A 16,184-nucleotide genomic window follows, 5' to 3' on the forward strand; every position below is an offset into this window, starting at 1 on the left:
GGTCGGATGTAACCCTGATCGAGAGCCTCCTGTATGTACTCCTCCATTGCCTTGGTCTCCGGAAGCGACAGCGGGTAGATCTTACCTCTGGGCATTGGAGCATCCGGAACTAGGTCAATGGCGCAGTCCCATGGCCGATGTGGAGGTAGCTGGGAAGCTCTCTTGGGGCAGAAGACGTCTTGAAACGACGAGTAAATGGCAGGAATCTGGACTGACTGCTTCTCAACAGGACTTTCGACGGAGGTGACGTTGACAGGTAGTATCTTGTGTCTAGGACGTGGAAGATCTGGGAAACATTGGTTGGTACACTCTTCTCCCCATTTTATCACCTCTCCCGTGCCCCAAGAGAGGATGGGATCATGCTTCACCAGCCACGGGCGCCCCAAGATGATGTCCATAGTAGCTCCCTCCAGAACCAGAAACTGAATCTCCTCACGGTGCAAAACTCCGATCTGTAGGATGATGGGTTCACTTTTCCGGTGAATACGGGTCCGTGAGCTGATCCGGTTTGTTATCGGTTGAATCTGGTAGATGGTGGTTGAGGCTTGGGTGCGTAGCTGGAGCTGGCGACAGAGGGTGTTCGAGATGAAGTTTCCCGCTGACCCGGAGTCGATGAGGGCTGCGACTGTAACACAGGAAGTGTGGGTGGTTAACTGAACATTGGTAGTCAGAGGATGCATGTTATCCAATTCAGAACGTATTACACTCACCAAAGATCGTATAGGACGTAGAGGACAGTTGAGTCGAACGTGCCCCGCAGCCCCACAGTACATGCAAAGACCCCGGGTCAGCCTTCTCTGTCGCTCAGCTGCAGAGATTTTTCCTGATTCCAGGATCATTGGTTCTGGTTCTGGAGGGCTGGCGGATGTAACTGGTCGGAGGAGTGCAGTAGTGGCGGACTGATCTTGGTAGGATTTTAGACGATCTGAACAACGAAGTGACTGCTGAATGAACTTCTCCAATCCCATGGAATCGTCCAAAGCAGCTAACTGCATCCGGAGATTGGGTTCTAGGCCGAGCCGGTACGTGGTCAGTAACGATCGCTCATTCCATCCGCTGGCAGCGGCCAAAGTGCGGAAACGCAGGGAGTAATCTTGTGTCGTCATACTTCCCTGCTTTAGATGATACAATTGCTCTCCTGCGGATACTTCTGCATCAGAACGTCCGAAAACCTCTTTAAAATGAGCGACGAAAGCCTGGATCGAATGGGTTGCCGGCCCGGCCTGTTGATATAACGTGTCCGCCCATTTGAGAGCTGGTCCGGTAAGCAGAGACGTGATGAAGGCTATTTTCGAAGAATCTGTGGGATAGAGAGCAGGTTGCATTGTGAATATTAAGGAACATTGTAACAGGAATCCACTGCACTCCTCCGCCCCGCCAGAGTAGGGCGCTGGTCGGGCCATGGGACTGGAAGGGACGTTGACGGGAGCCGAAGAAGTGCTGGGTGCCGGTGGTGCGGTGGGATGAACTGAAGTTGGAGTGGTGGCATGACTAGCCAACAAAACCTTCCTGAGTGAGTCCACCAGCTCTTGAAATGGGTCCCGATTGCTCATGCTGATACTGTGTTGGTCCGGGCTAACTGTTACGGAAGCAGACCAAACAAGAGAGGTAAGTGATAAGAATAACAATGTTTATTATCAGCAGAGCGTTGTGGATAAGATGACGTGCAGAACCGGGTAAGTATAAACAGTCCAGGTATGATATTCGATGACTAGAGATGAATACTGAAGACAGATCCTTTCCTTTCCAGGAACGACGGGAGGAGGACTCCGACCCACACACACACACACACACCGTTGGTGATAGACAGACTGGCTTATGGCTGACCACCGCTGACTGGAACAGAGAACAGACTTCGTACTGGAACAAATGAGACAACAGGTAAGTTTCAACAGGTAAGTAGCGAGGTAAGTATGTCTTTGAAGTTTGTGAACTCGACAGAGAAACACAATGAGTCCGCTTCGTGCAAACGAGCCCGGACACTGAGTGAGGTGTGTGGTGTGCTTATATGTGGTGCTGGTGATTGGTTTCAGGTGCGTCTGATTAGTAATCAGGTGACTGTGATCGTTGAGTGAGTGAGGGAGTAGAACCTGGCCAATCCGTGACAGTTCGCTTCAGCTTGAGGTCACGAACAGATGGCCGGAAATTGTCCTTCAGGATTTTTTGGTAGACAGCAGAATTCATGGTTCCATTCATCACAGCAAGTCTTCCAGGTCCAGAAGCAGCAAAACAGCCTCAGACCATCACACTATCACCATCATATTTTCTGTTGGTATGATGTTCTTTTTCTGAAATGCTGTGTTACTTTTACACCAGATGTAATGGGACACACACCTTCCAAAAAGTTCAATTTTTGTCTCGTCAGTCCACAGAGTATTTTCCCAGAAGTCTTGGGGATCATCAAGATGCGTTTTGGCAAAACTGAGACGAGCCTTTGTGTTCTTTTTGCTCAGCAGCGGTTTTTGACGTGGAACTCCATTTTTGCCCAGTCTCTTTCTTATGGTGGAGTCAGGAACACTGACCTTAACTGAGGCAAGAGAAGCCTACAGTTCTTTAAATGTTGTTGTGGGGTCTTTTGTGACCTCTTGGATGAGTTGTTGCTGCGCTCTTGGGGTAATTTTGGTCGGCTGGCCACTCCTGGGAAGGTTCACCACTGTTACATGTTTTTGCCATTTGTGGATAATGACTCTCACTGTGGTTCGCTGCAGTCCCAAATCTTTAGAAATGGCTTTATAATCTTTTCCAGACTGATAGATCTCAATTACTTTCTTTCTCATTTGTTCCTGAATTTCTTTGGGTCTCAACATGATGTGTAGCTTTTGAGGATCTTTTGGTCTACTTTAATTTGTCAGGCAGGTCCTATTTAACTGATTACTTGATTGCGAACAGGTGTGGCAGTAATCAGGCCTGAATGTGGCTAGAGATTTTTTTTAAACTGCATGTTGGGTTTATTTTACTATAATAATATAATATAATAATAAATTGTTTTTAAGCATTTCACATTTATTTCAAAATAATAACTTAAGGCAGTAACAATTTAAACAATATACTTTATTTGTGAACTTGTCTCTCAGACATCTCATCTCTCTTGTCTCCAACCACTCTCATAATGACCCCTCTGAGTTATCCAGATAACGAGACTAAAGAGAAAAAGACAATACTTAGCATTTGCTCATGATAAAGACAGACATAAACGGCATTTTTACATGCAAGCATGGTGCATATGTGGTTTTGTCTGCTGCAGGATATGTGGTTGTCACACTTTCGTTTTAGCCTGGGTAAGTGTCTGCTAGACAATAGTCTTTTCGTGAGAAAAATGTATATGACCACAAAAGAACATTCAGTGCCCAGTTTATTGAATGCTCAGTTAAATAATATATGATGCCAGCAGATGTCAATCATTTCATATAGGAGTTTATGCACCCAACACACTGGCAATCTACAGGTGGTATAGGACAGGGATTTTCACCACTCTGCATATTTTGCAACTGATTCAGATCATCAGCTTGTTAAAAGAGAGCTCCATAAACTGTGTTCTGATTGACAGGGTCCCAACAGTGTTCATTGCTTACTATTCCCTGAGCACGGAAAAACCGTTGAAGTTTACTTACTAGTCTTACTAACTTACTAGAGAAGTGTGACATAATATAGCTCTGTAAAAAAATAAAATTCCACACTTTAATACCCTTTAAATGAATAAAATATGCTCCATTTGAACTCAAATCAGGGCAGAAAGTCTACTTGTAACTTAAAGGGATAGTATGAAAATACACGTGAGGCAGTCACACAAAAAATGGCCTAAGAAGCACTCTCACATAAAGACAAGACAATACATCACAAGAGTGTCCTCAGGATCCTGTCACCATCAAGAACTAAAAACCAAAATCCCACAGAACAGGGACTTTATTACAGGAATTTGAATGTGTTGCAATTGATTCTTTGTTTCTTGTAGCTTTCTAAAATTATGGGTGAACCACACATGGACTATTTTGTCAATGTTCTTGATACCCTTCTGGACCTTGAACATGGTAGGACCCTTCGGATTTCAATATTTGTTCTGAAGACAAAGTAAGGTCTTATGGATTTGGAACAACATGAGTGTGAGTAATTAATGACAGATTTTTTTTTTTTTTTTTTTTTTTTTTTTGGGTGATGATATAGAGGGGCAACTTTTTGAGGCAATGATGCCGTCAACGGGTAGCCAGGTGAGACACAGGGCCCACGACTGATCTAAAGTATCCAGATAGAAATTTATTGCCCATTCTCAATGGGAAAGTGCCCAAGCAACAAAAAAGTTGCACATGTCATCACCTTTACAGTGGAATAGAACGATCATCTGAGGTGATAAGAGATACGTAAAATGTGCAGATTGGTGGGTCATGAGCACTGGCAGCTGAACAAGCAAAAAATATTTGATGTCAGGCAATTGTATTGTATCTCAAAACAAGACTCTTTTGATAGTGGCAGCTGAAATAGATCTGTCATGACAGCAACAGTTACCCATAATTTATTTAAATTGCGTTTGAATAGGCGCTTGTTGTTCACTTTCGATTTCGCTATCACGCGCTCTCTGTGTATCTGTGATCCTGTTCCCATCTGATGTAATAGAAATTGATTGGTAATATAAAAATATAAAACGGAATAATGGACTAGAATTATGAAAAGAAGAAAATTAAGAAAATGTGATTGGGACATGAATTTACATTTGAGGATTTCATTTTGCCTCCTCATTTCAGAACACCACTGCAACAAACAACAGTGAGTAACACAATAAAAAAGTGCAGTATGCTGCAGCCCGTTTTTTAACCAACACATGTAGACGTGAGCATATCACTCCAGTTCTCTATTTGCTCCACTGGCTTCCAGTTTCATTTAGAGTTAATTTCAATTTGTTTTAATTTGTTTTTAATGCTCTCAATGGCCAAAGTCTAATGCATTAAAACTAACTCAGTCAAACAGGGCTCTGAGATCAACAAATCAACTTTGGTTGGAAATCCTGAGGTCAAGGTACAAACATTGGGGTGACCATGCTCTGGAGCAAGCTTCCCCCCAATATGCGGCACCGTTACTGATTAGAGTGTTTTTAAAACTAGGCTTAAAACATATTTATTCTGACTGGCTTTTGATACCTAGCAATGTTGTTTCTGTATTTTATGTCATTTTTGTTTATTATTTTATTGTTGGTTTATACTTCTGTTTTTAGTGTTCTATTCTACTCAAGTGTCAACCTCCTGCTCTCTCTGTTGAAACACTAAAGTTTCTTTAACTGCAATTCATCGACTGGCCACTAGAGACTGGCTGCAAAAGGGAGTCAATCCCATAGACGCCCCATGTTAAAATGCCCAACTTTACAGCAGAAAAAATATGTTTACAGCCTGGTACAAAAAGTGGTTTTGGTCTATATAGCTCATTTTGCCCTTCATGTCAACTGTGAGGGGGTGAATTCTTTTATAACTCATCCGTTTAAGTTATATTAAGCCTTAAAGTTCTGCTTAATTAAGGGCGTGGCCACTTGAGTGACAGGGGGATTGCCGCTGCTGTCACCACTGTTGTACTAGGTGAGTGTGGTTTCAGCAACCAGATCCACCCACGTCTCTTTGCCCATTTCCGATTATGCGGGGTGACACACGATGACACGATTCCAAGATGGCGACTGCCGAATCCCACCCACTATGAGCTTCAAAATCGCTCTTCAGAAACCTACGGGTGACATCTCAGACACTACGTCCATATTTTTTACAGTCTTTGAATCTACTCTTATTGGAAAGCACTTTGGTTCACCTTGAGTGTTGTAAAGGGCTGTATAAATAAATGCTGATTGATTAACTCATTGATTATTTGTGTTTCATCCCATGGCAACAGCATCTCTTCCACAACTCAGAACGAATTCAGCTAGTGAACGAGTTTCTCAGTGCGGATTTCACTCGTTATCCGGGGTGTTTAGACTCCTTGTGGGGAAAAATCAGTGGTACAGCATTTAGTTTAAGCCTACATTTATATCGTTCACCACTTGTAAGCTCTTTCAGTAGCTGTGGTATCGTATCAGTATTTCTTTTTTCTGAGTTGTGCTGTGGTAAAAATTGCAACAGGTAGCGCAAGCTCACCAAGTGCAACCATTTTACATCATCGAAATAATGCCGCCCACCATAGTCCAAAATAACATAAATCTTTAATGGGTTTTCTATTACATATTTCAATAAGAGACATCATTTACATTATATTAAGCCATACAATCCCAACATCCAGAGTTGCCTTTAAGCGCAGCATCCTCCGGCATGTTACAGTCAAATAAAAACAGTTGCCATGCCAGCTCATATGTGTACATTGATAGGTTTGTTCTTTCAAGTTATCATGGCAAGACTGGTCTCCATGCAAGTCCATTCTTTGCATTCTTGGAATTGAGAAACACCCATCTATTCTGTGGCAAAGCTGAATTTACATCAACCATTACTCCAGTCTTCAGTGTCACATGATCTTTCAAAAATCATTCTAATAGCCTGTTCTCAATGTTGAAACAGTGCTCCTAAATATTTTTTGGAACCTGTGATAAGCTATTTTTTATTTTCAGGATTCACTGATGTGAGTTGTTGAACTCGCGTTTGATTGTATCTGCTGATTAGCACATCAGCTATGTGTCAAAAGCTATGAATCTGTATAACTGATATTATTAATGATAGTCATAACGTTATATGTTGTTTATGCTACTAATTTTCATAGTATAAAATATTGGAGTAGTGACTATTCTGCTATTGTAGCTGTTTCAATTAATGTTGTGCTTTACAGCTTTGTTGCGTCACTATACTTTAAGTGCAAATAGCACACGTTGTTGGCAGAGGCTATTTACACTAACTTCATCCACTAATGTGTGATTACAATGTGTTCTTTTTTTTCTTTGTTCATGTCATTTATTTATTGTCACAGTAAAGAGTTATTTTTCTTTCCAACTTCTGGTGTCCTCTAAGTTTTATATCTACCTCCCTTACTCAAGTCTAGAAGTGCTCCAGTGTAGTATTTGCATTGCATTACACTCTCACTCTCTCTCTCTCTCTCTCTCTCTCTCTCTCTCTCTCTGTGTGTGTGTGTGTGTGTTTGTTTTTGTGACATATCAGGACACAAATTTGTGTAATAACATGGGTATGACATAGGTATTACAAGGAGAGGGTGACTTATGAGGACATTGCCCATGTCCCCACTTTTCAAAAGGCTTATAAATCATACAGAATAAGTTTTTTTGAGAATGTAAAGATATGCACAGTCTCCTGTGAGGGCTAGGTTTAGGTGTAGGGAAGGTGTAGGGTGATAGCAAATATCGTTTGTACAGTATAAATCCATTATGTCTATGGAATGTCCCCACAATTCACAAAAACAAACATGTGTGTGTGTGTGTGTGTTTGCGCGAAAGCTGTGTGCTGCATCAAGGTAATGTAAACGACAAACTGCAAGTATTATTTGTTAATAAAATAAAAACAGTGGAAAAGTGCACTTTAGATTACAAAAAGGGGGAAAAAGGACATGAACAGGCATCCAATTTGATCCCATAAAAATCCCATAGAAACATTTCTATCATATTTTGGAACCATTTCTATAGGAATATTCTTATAAGACATAAATATTCTGTAGGATCAGTCCTAAAGGATTTTTTATGGGATCTAATTGGATGCTTGTTCATGTCTTTATGGAAACTTTTATCTGAAGGTGCATTTTTCCACTGTTCTTGTTTTGCTAACAAAAAGTACTTTCAGTTTACTGTTGACATCACCCTGATGTAGACGTTGTTCATTGTATGTTGCTTATCAAAGAATCCTAAAGGATTCTGATAAGAAACTTGTACTGGATTGTTATTGGAATAGGAATTTTCTTATAGGATTTTCTTATGGGAAAAGACATTAAAATCCTGTAGAAATTATCCTACAGAATATTTATGGGATCCTGTTTTATTTTAAAGCACCCCCCCCCCCCCCCCCCCAAAAAAAAAGAATCCTAACACTATTCCCATCAAAATCCTATAGGAACGGTTCCAAAATATGATAGAAATTCTAACTGGAATTCTGTAGAGGATTCCTATTGGAGGTGAGTTAAAGTAAACTGCAAGACACTAAACTATTAGTGTTATAAAAAATACAAAAGTGTAAGGTTAGGATTCTTCAAAATTCTTAAAAGGTGCTTTAAAATAAAACCCATAAAAATCCTGTAGAAATTATGCTACAGGATTATTATGTCTTGTATAAGAAAATCCTATAAGACAATTCCTAATGGAATCCTTTAGGAACGGCTCCAAAATATGATAGAAATTCTAACTGGAATCCTGTAGAGAATTCCTATTGGAATCCTATAGGATTTTTTGACAAGGGTTACTATAGTATTACTACAATATAACCGTAGTAAAACCATGGTATCCGAACCATGGTTTTTTAAAACCAAAAAAACTGCACCAAAAAAACATGGTTACTACAGTCATGGTTAACTACAGTTTTACTATAGTAAAACCATGGTTAATTTTCGTAAGGGAAAACATTAAAAAGAGCAGCATTTATTTAAAAAATATGTTTTATGTTTCATTTATATTTGATTAAGTCTTTAATATAATTTTATAATCAATTTAACATCCTTTCTGAAAGTTTTAATTTATTTAAATAATAATAACAACAATAACAGTGAAAAAAATCTGCTCATGCATGCAGATGTGACTTGACATGTTCACTCAGGCTCCAGCTTTTCTGCAAAAGTCCTGTGATAAGAGGGAAGAATTCAATTGTGACCAGCCTTTTGATCTACAGAACTTTGCGGTTAAAAGGAATATATGTGATAAGGAGTATAAAAATGTCCATATCTTCCTATGTCTTCCCCTTTAATGGCCTATTTTTTCTTACGCTGCAACATCTTGAATGACAGCATTGGAAACTTTGTGGCTAAAAGCATCACCAATCTTACTTTCAGTTTCTGCATGGTGAAGACTATAAAACAGACCAGATTCTGGCTAGACCAGTCAGAGTGTGTAACAGGATAATCTGGTAAGTGATGTATGATTTATTTGCCTGTACAGTAAACACGTTTTTAAACTTTCTTAAAGTGGCAGAAACTAAAATATGAAATTTGCTATATTTGCTTGCCTACTGATAGTCAGAAGCATAAACTCATAAATGAGTGGTTAGAAGTGATTGATTCTGGCGGAAATTAGGTATGTTAATGAATACTAAAGCTCACTAATCTAATTTGTTCAGTGTGGTTGAATCTTGAGTCTGTGTGGGAAAATATTTCTTGCAGAATAAAGGAGCCCACACATGATTCATTAGACACATTTATAGCTGGAATAGCCTGTCCAGACACTTTATCCATCTACTCTGTCTCTTCAGTCAATTAAACTTTAGCAGTTACACTCTTAATCTATAGTGCTTAAGTACAGCTCTGACCACTTTGAACAATTTTTCATTATGAAGGTGAGTACTAGTCAATAATTCCAGTGCACTGTGTGAGTATCATTTTGAATGTTTATAGCTTGAATTCGTCTGTGATTTATACTGTTATATAACGGTTTTAACCAAACAATTAATTATGCTGCCCTAATGTCTCCATCATTTTGCATATTCTGTTTTGCCTAGGTTTCGCTTTCCACTTTACGCAAGAGAAGGTGCGTGAGGCGCTCCGGCTTCTGGCACGCTCAGTTCAAAATGTTTAAAAACTTTAGCCTGTGTAAATACTGTGAGTATTAAAGTGACATGTGCTTTTGATTTGTCAAAATGCTTTGTCTGAATCACTTGCTGATGCATACATGCTAGGGACACTAAAAGAAGACTAGATGCCATGTGTTTTTCATTTATAAAGAAAGTAAACCGAAACCTCTTTCATTTGTGGAGAAATCTTCCTGTATTGAGTAAATGGAAAAACAGGATCATTTTGGTGGAAAACGGAACTAGTCTACAGGATATTTTTTAAGACGTGAATTAGCTTAGGCGGCATTTTTAAAACATTCCTGCTGTTTAATCATCCAAAAAGGACGTTAGAATGTATTGGACAAAGTAGGAACATGTCGACACCTTATTAAAAGGTAGCAGCAAATGTCGAAGAATAAGTGGACTTTACGCAAAACTTTTGAGAAACGTCCCATATTAGCAAATTTAATAGCAATTTTAATAGCAACTGTTGTCAAAAAACCTCACCTAATTCTTAGAAAAGCGGATAATGTCCTGTCAGAAAATTACCCGTACATTAGCTAAATTTACGGAACGTTTTAAATGTCTTAGTTTTCCTCAGTTTAAATTCCATCAGCTCTAAACACTACACAGTCCAATGTGTATTAAAATACGGTTATAACACTTAAAATCAAATTCAAAATCAACAATATTATCTGCATTGTGTCGTATTTTACGTTGTGCAGCCTGTAAATATAAAACTGGAAATTGCTAACTAGAAATTTTCTCTCAGGACATTAGCCTATCTGTAAGTTTACGGACATTTCTTTAACCCTAAAACAGGACTTAAATGCAAAAAGTAATTCAAAATACGGGTAAAACACCTGTGAAAAATAAATATGGAAAAGTCCTTCATCTTAGCCTAACAAAGCAGTCCTTGAGATCTATTTTTACAGATTTAGTGTAACGAAATACATTAAACTATCCAAAGGCGTATTGTATCCATTTTGTAATGATAATATTGAGTTAACTATTCGAGTTTGATGACAAAAATTCACATTCCTAATGCTGTTTAGCCTATGTATGAAAGCTTAATTATTTTCATTAGGCTAATATATTTTCAACATAACTGCCAATAACTGATTTATTTGACCATTTTACTCTGTAATGTCTGTTTTCAACAGTGTCTGCAGTGCTGGTAGTGGTCTTGGTTTTCATCTACCATGCAGGTGGAACTACAGAAGATCCTCTTTTAAAATGCCTACAAGACTCTGATTATGATTACCTTCTGAAGCTAACAGAACAAGGTCTTCCTCCAACAAAGAACCCTCAGCATGTAGTAATCGTCGGGGCAGGTGCTGCTGGACTCACTGCTGCCAAGTTTCTGGAGGATGCGGGACACAAGGTCTAATATCACTATGCATAGTACAAAACAACATTTAACACCATAACAGACTCATTAAAATGGGATATACAGATGGGAAGAGCTTTCTAAACACATCTAAACCGAGAGAAACAATGTCTGAAGCAAATCAGGTCTCTATAGTTAGAAGTTAGTTCCAGTTAGTTCAGTTATCTGTTTAACCCTTTCAGACTCCAGACTTTAATAGCCTTGGTTATTCTTCTAACCACTTCCACTTGAGATTCATGATGTGGCCTAACATAGTAACTTTCTGCTAGTTCCAAAATGACGTCTTGAATCTCATGACCTGGCTTTTCCCAACTTACACAGCACATGAGGAAATCAGTCATTTTTATGGCTAGGAAAGGAAAATGACAGCAATCAAGATTATATAAAGTGGGTGAAGCAGAGAAAGTCCCTAGAAAATGTTTCCCTGAAGCATGGCATGATTTAATTTTATGTAAGGTGTTTTCCATAGAATCTTAACTACTTTTTATTCATTATTTGTATTATAATTATGTCATTATTATAATAATTGTATCCTTTAATTCTGTTGTCTGCTGCTTTTGCCTGCTCTTTTTTCTCTGCTCTTATAGGTGACGATTATTGAGGCAAGTGAGCGCATAGGTGGAAGAATTCTAACGCATAGGGACAAAAAAGAAGGCTGGTATGCTGAACTCGGTGCCATGAGGATCCCAAGTTTCCACAAGTAAGTTATTTTTTAATCTCTATCCTCGAGAGTCAAATTCTATTTCATATTCACCTCATGTAATTTTCTGAGGGTTGATGGAACAATAAGTGTGAAACTGTATCACAAGAATAATAGTGCAGAGATTTATTTGATAGTGGAATTCATAATGAAGAACATGAGGAAGACAACAGGAAATCCAAAATGTGAAACTGATATTATCAAAGACTGCTACTCAAGTGACAATGACCTCTGGTGGTCAGAAGGTGGAGGGGCAGGCCACAACTTAAAGGGATAGTGCATGCAAAAATGCAAATTCTGTCATTAATTACTCATCCTCGTTCCAAACCTGTAAGACTTTTGTTCATCTTCAGAAAACAAATATAGATATTTTTGATGAAATCTAAAAGAGCTTTCTGACCCTGCATAGACAGCAATGCAACTGACACATTCAAGGCCCAGAAAGGTAGTAAGGACATTGTTAAAATAGTCCATGTAATGTCAGTGATTCAACTGTAATGTTATGAAGCTATGAGAAAACTTTAACAATTTCTCATGGACTATTTGAACAATGTCCTTACTACCTTTCTGGCCCTTGAATGTGTCAGTTGCATTGCTGTCTATGCAGGGTCAGAAAGCTCTTGGATTTGATCAAATATATCTTAGTTTGTGTTCCAAAGATAAACAAAGGTCTTACAGGAATGACATGAGGATGACAGAATTAATGACAGAAATTTATTTTTTGGGTGAACTGTCTCTTTAATTAACTTTTTTTCAATTATATCACTTTCAAGGATTCTCAGGCATTTTGCACAAAAGCTAGGCCTGGGGTTTGGAAAATTTAAACAGGAAGACGAAAACACTTATTATTTTATAAACGGATTTCGTTATAAAACCTACGCCGTAAAGCAGAATCCAGACATTCTGAACTACCCTGTAGAAGACTGGGAGAAGGGGAAAAGTGCCAGAGAACTGTTTGACATGGCTTTAGGAAAGGTGAGTGAAAAGACATTTAGCTTATTTTAAAAAAGTATATATATAGTATATATACAGTAGTATATTCAACCAGCAAGTTTTTTTTGACCGGAAATGACACAGGCTTCTCCCAAAAGATAATAAGATGATGTACAAGAGGCATCATTGTGGAAAAAAAATATTATTCATCTTTTATGGAGTATGAATAATTATGAATAATTGAATATGAATAACATGAATAATTTTGGGCTTGACTGTAATTGGTCAACCAATTGTTTATTTAAAGAGAGAACAAATGAGGTTAATTAATTATGTTTCTGTTATGAATTTATGATATGAATTCAACCAAAAGATACTTTCCTCCTTACCTTGCATTTGTTTATTTGCTAATATTTTAATAATTATATTTTATTGTTTCTTTCTTTCTTTGATCTTTATTAGTTAAGAGATGATGTGCAGAAAATGGGCTGTGAGAAAATGTTGAACAAATATGATTCATACTCAGTTAAGGTAAGAAGTCTGTAATATGTAATCAGATTTAATTAGCATTTACAATAAGCTTTAAAATGGGTACTAATGGCAGCATGCCTCTAAATCCAATCTGTAACAGGAGTATTTAGTAAACGTGGGAAATTTGAGCAGAGGAGCTTTGCGAATGATTGGTGATCTCCTGAATGAGAACAGCTTCTTCTACACGGCCCTCACTGAGATGCTCTACATCCAGTCGGATATAAACGACAATTACACGTAAGATATTACGGTTGACCAAAACTAATATCCTCTGTAAACTACCATTTAAACGTTTGGGAATTTAAAATATTTTTTATGAAAGTCTCTTCTGCTCACCAAGGCTGCATTAATTTGATCAAAATATAGTAATATATATAATATTTTGCTATTTAAAATCAATGTTTTCTCTTTAGATATATTTTGAAATGTAATTTTATTCCTGTGATGGCAAAGCTGATTTTTTAGCATCATTAACTCATTAGTTTTCAGTGTCACATGTTCCTTCAGAAATCATTCTAATATGCTAATTTGGGGGGCGGTTTTCCCCAAATTTTCAGCATGTCTTCAGTGTTGTTTTAAATCATTTTAATGCATCCTTGCTAAATGAAAGTATTGATTTCTTTTAAAAAAAATCTTATTTACTCCAGACTTTTAAATGGTACTATATATCAGCAAAAAATATCAAATGATGTCAAACATATTCAAAATACACTGCTGTTCAAAAGTTTGGGATCAGAAAGATTTTTTTATGTCTTTTAAAGAAGTCTTTTCTGCTCATCATGGCTTTGTTTATTTGAATAAAAATACAGAAAAAAAATTAATATTGTAAAATATTATTGCAATTTAAAATAGTGATTTTCTATTTTACTATACTTTAAATAATATTTATTCCTGTGATGCAAAGCTGAATTTTTAGCATCATTAGTCATATGATCATTCAGAAATCATTCTAATATGCAGATTTTTTTTGTCTGAGGATTTTCCCCCAGTTTTTTTTAGCTTGTCTTTACTGTTGTTTTTAATAAATGTGACGCTATGCTCCTTGCAAATTAATTTCAATTTGATCCTTGATATATGAAATTATTAATTTCTTTAAAAAAAAAATCGTACTTACTTCAGACTTTTCAATGGTATATATCAGCTAAAATATCAAATTATCTGTTCAAACGTTTTTAAAAAAACTAAAGAGGCCTTTTCTGCTCATAAAGTCTGCGTTTATTTGATTAAAATACAGAAAAAAAACAGTAATATAATAAAATATTATTGCAATTTAAAATAGTGTTTTTCTATTTGAATATTCTTTAAAACTGAATTTATTTCTGTGATGCAAAGCTGATTTTTCAGCATCATTACTCCAGTCTTCAATGTCAAATGATTCTTCAGAAATTATTCCAATTTGTGAATTATTATCAAAGTTGAAAAGAGTTGTGCTGCTTAATTTTTTTTTGAAACCTGTGATAATTTTTTATTTTATTTTTTGAAACCTTTTTTGATAGATTTTTTTTCTAACAACATACACTACCGTTCAAAGTTTTTTTCTTTGAAAGAAATGAATACTTTTATGCAGCAAGGATGTATAAAATTTATTAAAAATGATAGAAAGAACTTTGAAAAAAAGATTTGTATTTTGAATAAATGTTGTTCTTTTTTAACTTTTTATTCATCAAAGAATCATAGGTTTTAAAAATATTAAGCAGCACAGTTTGCCACACTGATAATAAATCAGCATATTAGAATGATTTCTGAAGGATCATGTGACACTGAAGTTTGAAAATTCAGCTTTGCATCACAGAAATAAATGATAAGTTAAAGTTAGAAAATGTATTTTAAATTGCAATAATATTTCATAACATTACTTTTTTTCTGTATTTTGGATCAAATAAATGGAACTTTGATGAGCATAAGAGACTTCTTTCAAACACATTAAAAATCTTACTGATCCCAAACATCAATGCTCTTTTTCAGGTATTCTGAATTTATAGGCGGCTTTGAATCATTCTCTAATGCATTCTACAGTGTGCTAAATGCCACAATTCTTAAGCACTCAAAAGTCCAGGCCATCAGTCAAACACAGGACAATGTAACAGTTACGTACGAAGACCGGCATGACCACGGCACCCTGACCAGCATTACTGCCGATTATGTGTTGGTGACGGCCACAGCCAAAGCAACGCTCCTCATTGACTTCAAGCCTTCTCTGTCAGCCGAAAAGATGGAAGCACTGCGCTCGCTGCACTATTCCAGCTCCACAAAAGTAGTGCTAAGTTTCAGCAAACGGTTCTGGGAAAATGAAGGCATCCAGGGTGGCAAAAGCATCACGGATCTGCCATCACGTTTCATCCACTACCCCAGTCATAACTTCTCAGGGACAGCAGGCGGGGCTGTGTTGGCTTCTTACACCTCGTCTGATGAGGCTGCGTTCCTGCAGACCATAAAAGATAATGAACTGATGGATCTGGTGTTGAATGACCTGGTGAAGATCCATGGAGAACACATCCGCCAGCTCCACACCGGAGGTGTTGTGAAAAAGTGGGGACTGGATCCTTACAGTCATGGTGCCTTTGCCATCTTCACTCCATTCCAGATGAGAGACTATAGTAAGTCTATAGTCCAGAATGAGGGGAGGATTTACTTTGCAGGAGAGCACACCGCCAGACCTCACGCCTGGATTGAAACCGCCATCAAATCTGCTCTGAGAGCTTCTGATAAAATAAATAACGATGCAAAGTAGGAAACAAAGCATGATGGTATGTTAAATAACACATTACACACATTTCCAAAAACATATATTTGCCAAATCAAATTTAACCCTCTTGCGCTCTTTCTTCACCAGGTTTCGACCGACTACTCTCAGAGACTACTAAATATGACTTGAAATGCTGGATATCAGACTTTGTTACTTCCACTGCCATGACATTTGTAAAATATCAATTCTTAAAAAATCCCTCTTGTAGAGGAAATGAGTAGATTACGTTGAGGG

General features: G+C 37.5%; 1 protein-coding gene across 1 annotated transcript; it reads left to right on the forward strand.

Moving 5' to 3' along the window:
• The first annotated feature begins 4,184 nt into the window (after positions 1–4,184).
• Positions 4,185–15,935, forward strand: il4i1 (interleukin 4 induced 1). The gene is made up of 8 exons (XM_073817339.1): positions 4,185–4,205; positions 5,863–5,968; positions 10,814–11,034; positions 11,628–11,740; positions 12,514–12,715; positions 13,136–13,204; positions 13,305–13,441; positions 15,170–15,935. Exons 1-8 carry the CDS (start codon positions 4,185–4,187, stop codon positions 15,933–15,935), a joined length of 1,635 nt encoding a protein of 544 aa, XP_073673440.1.
• The last annotated feature ends 249 nt before the right edge of the window (positions 15,936–16,184 follow it).

Source organism: Garra rufa, chromosome 14 (genome assembly GCF_049309525.1).
Source record: "Garra rufa chromosome 14, GarRuf1.0, whole genome shotgun sequence".
NCBI classification, from domain to species: Eukaryota; Metazoa; Chordata; class Actinopteri; order Cypriniformes; family Cyprinidae; genus Garra; species Garra rufa.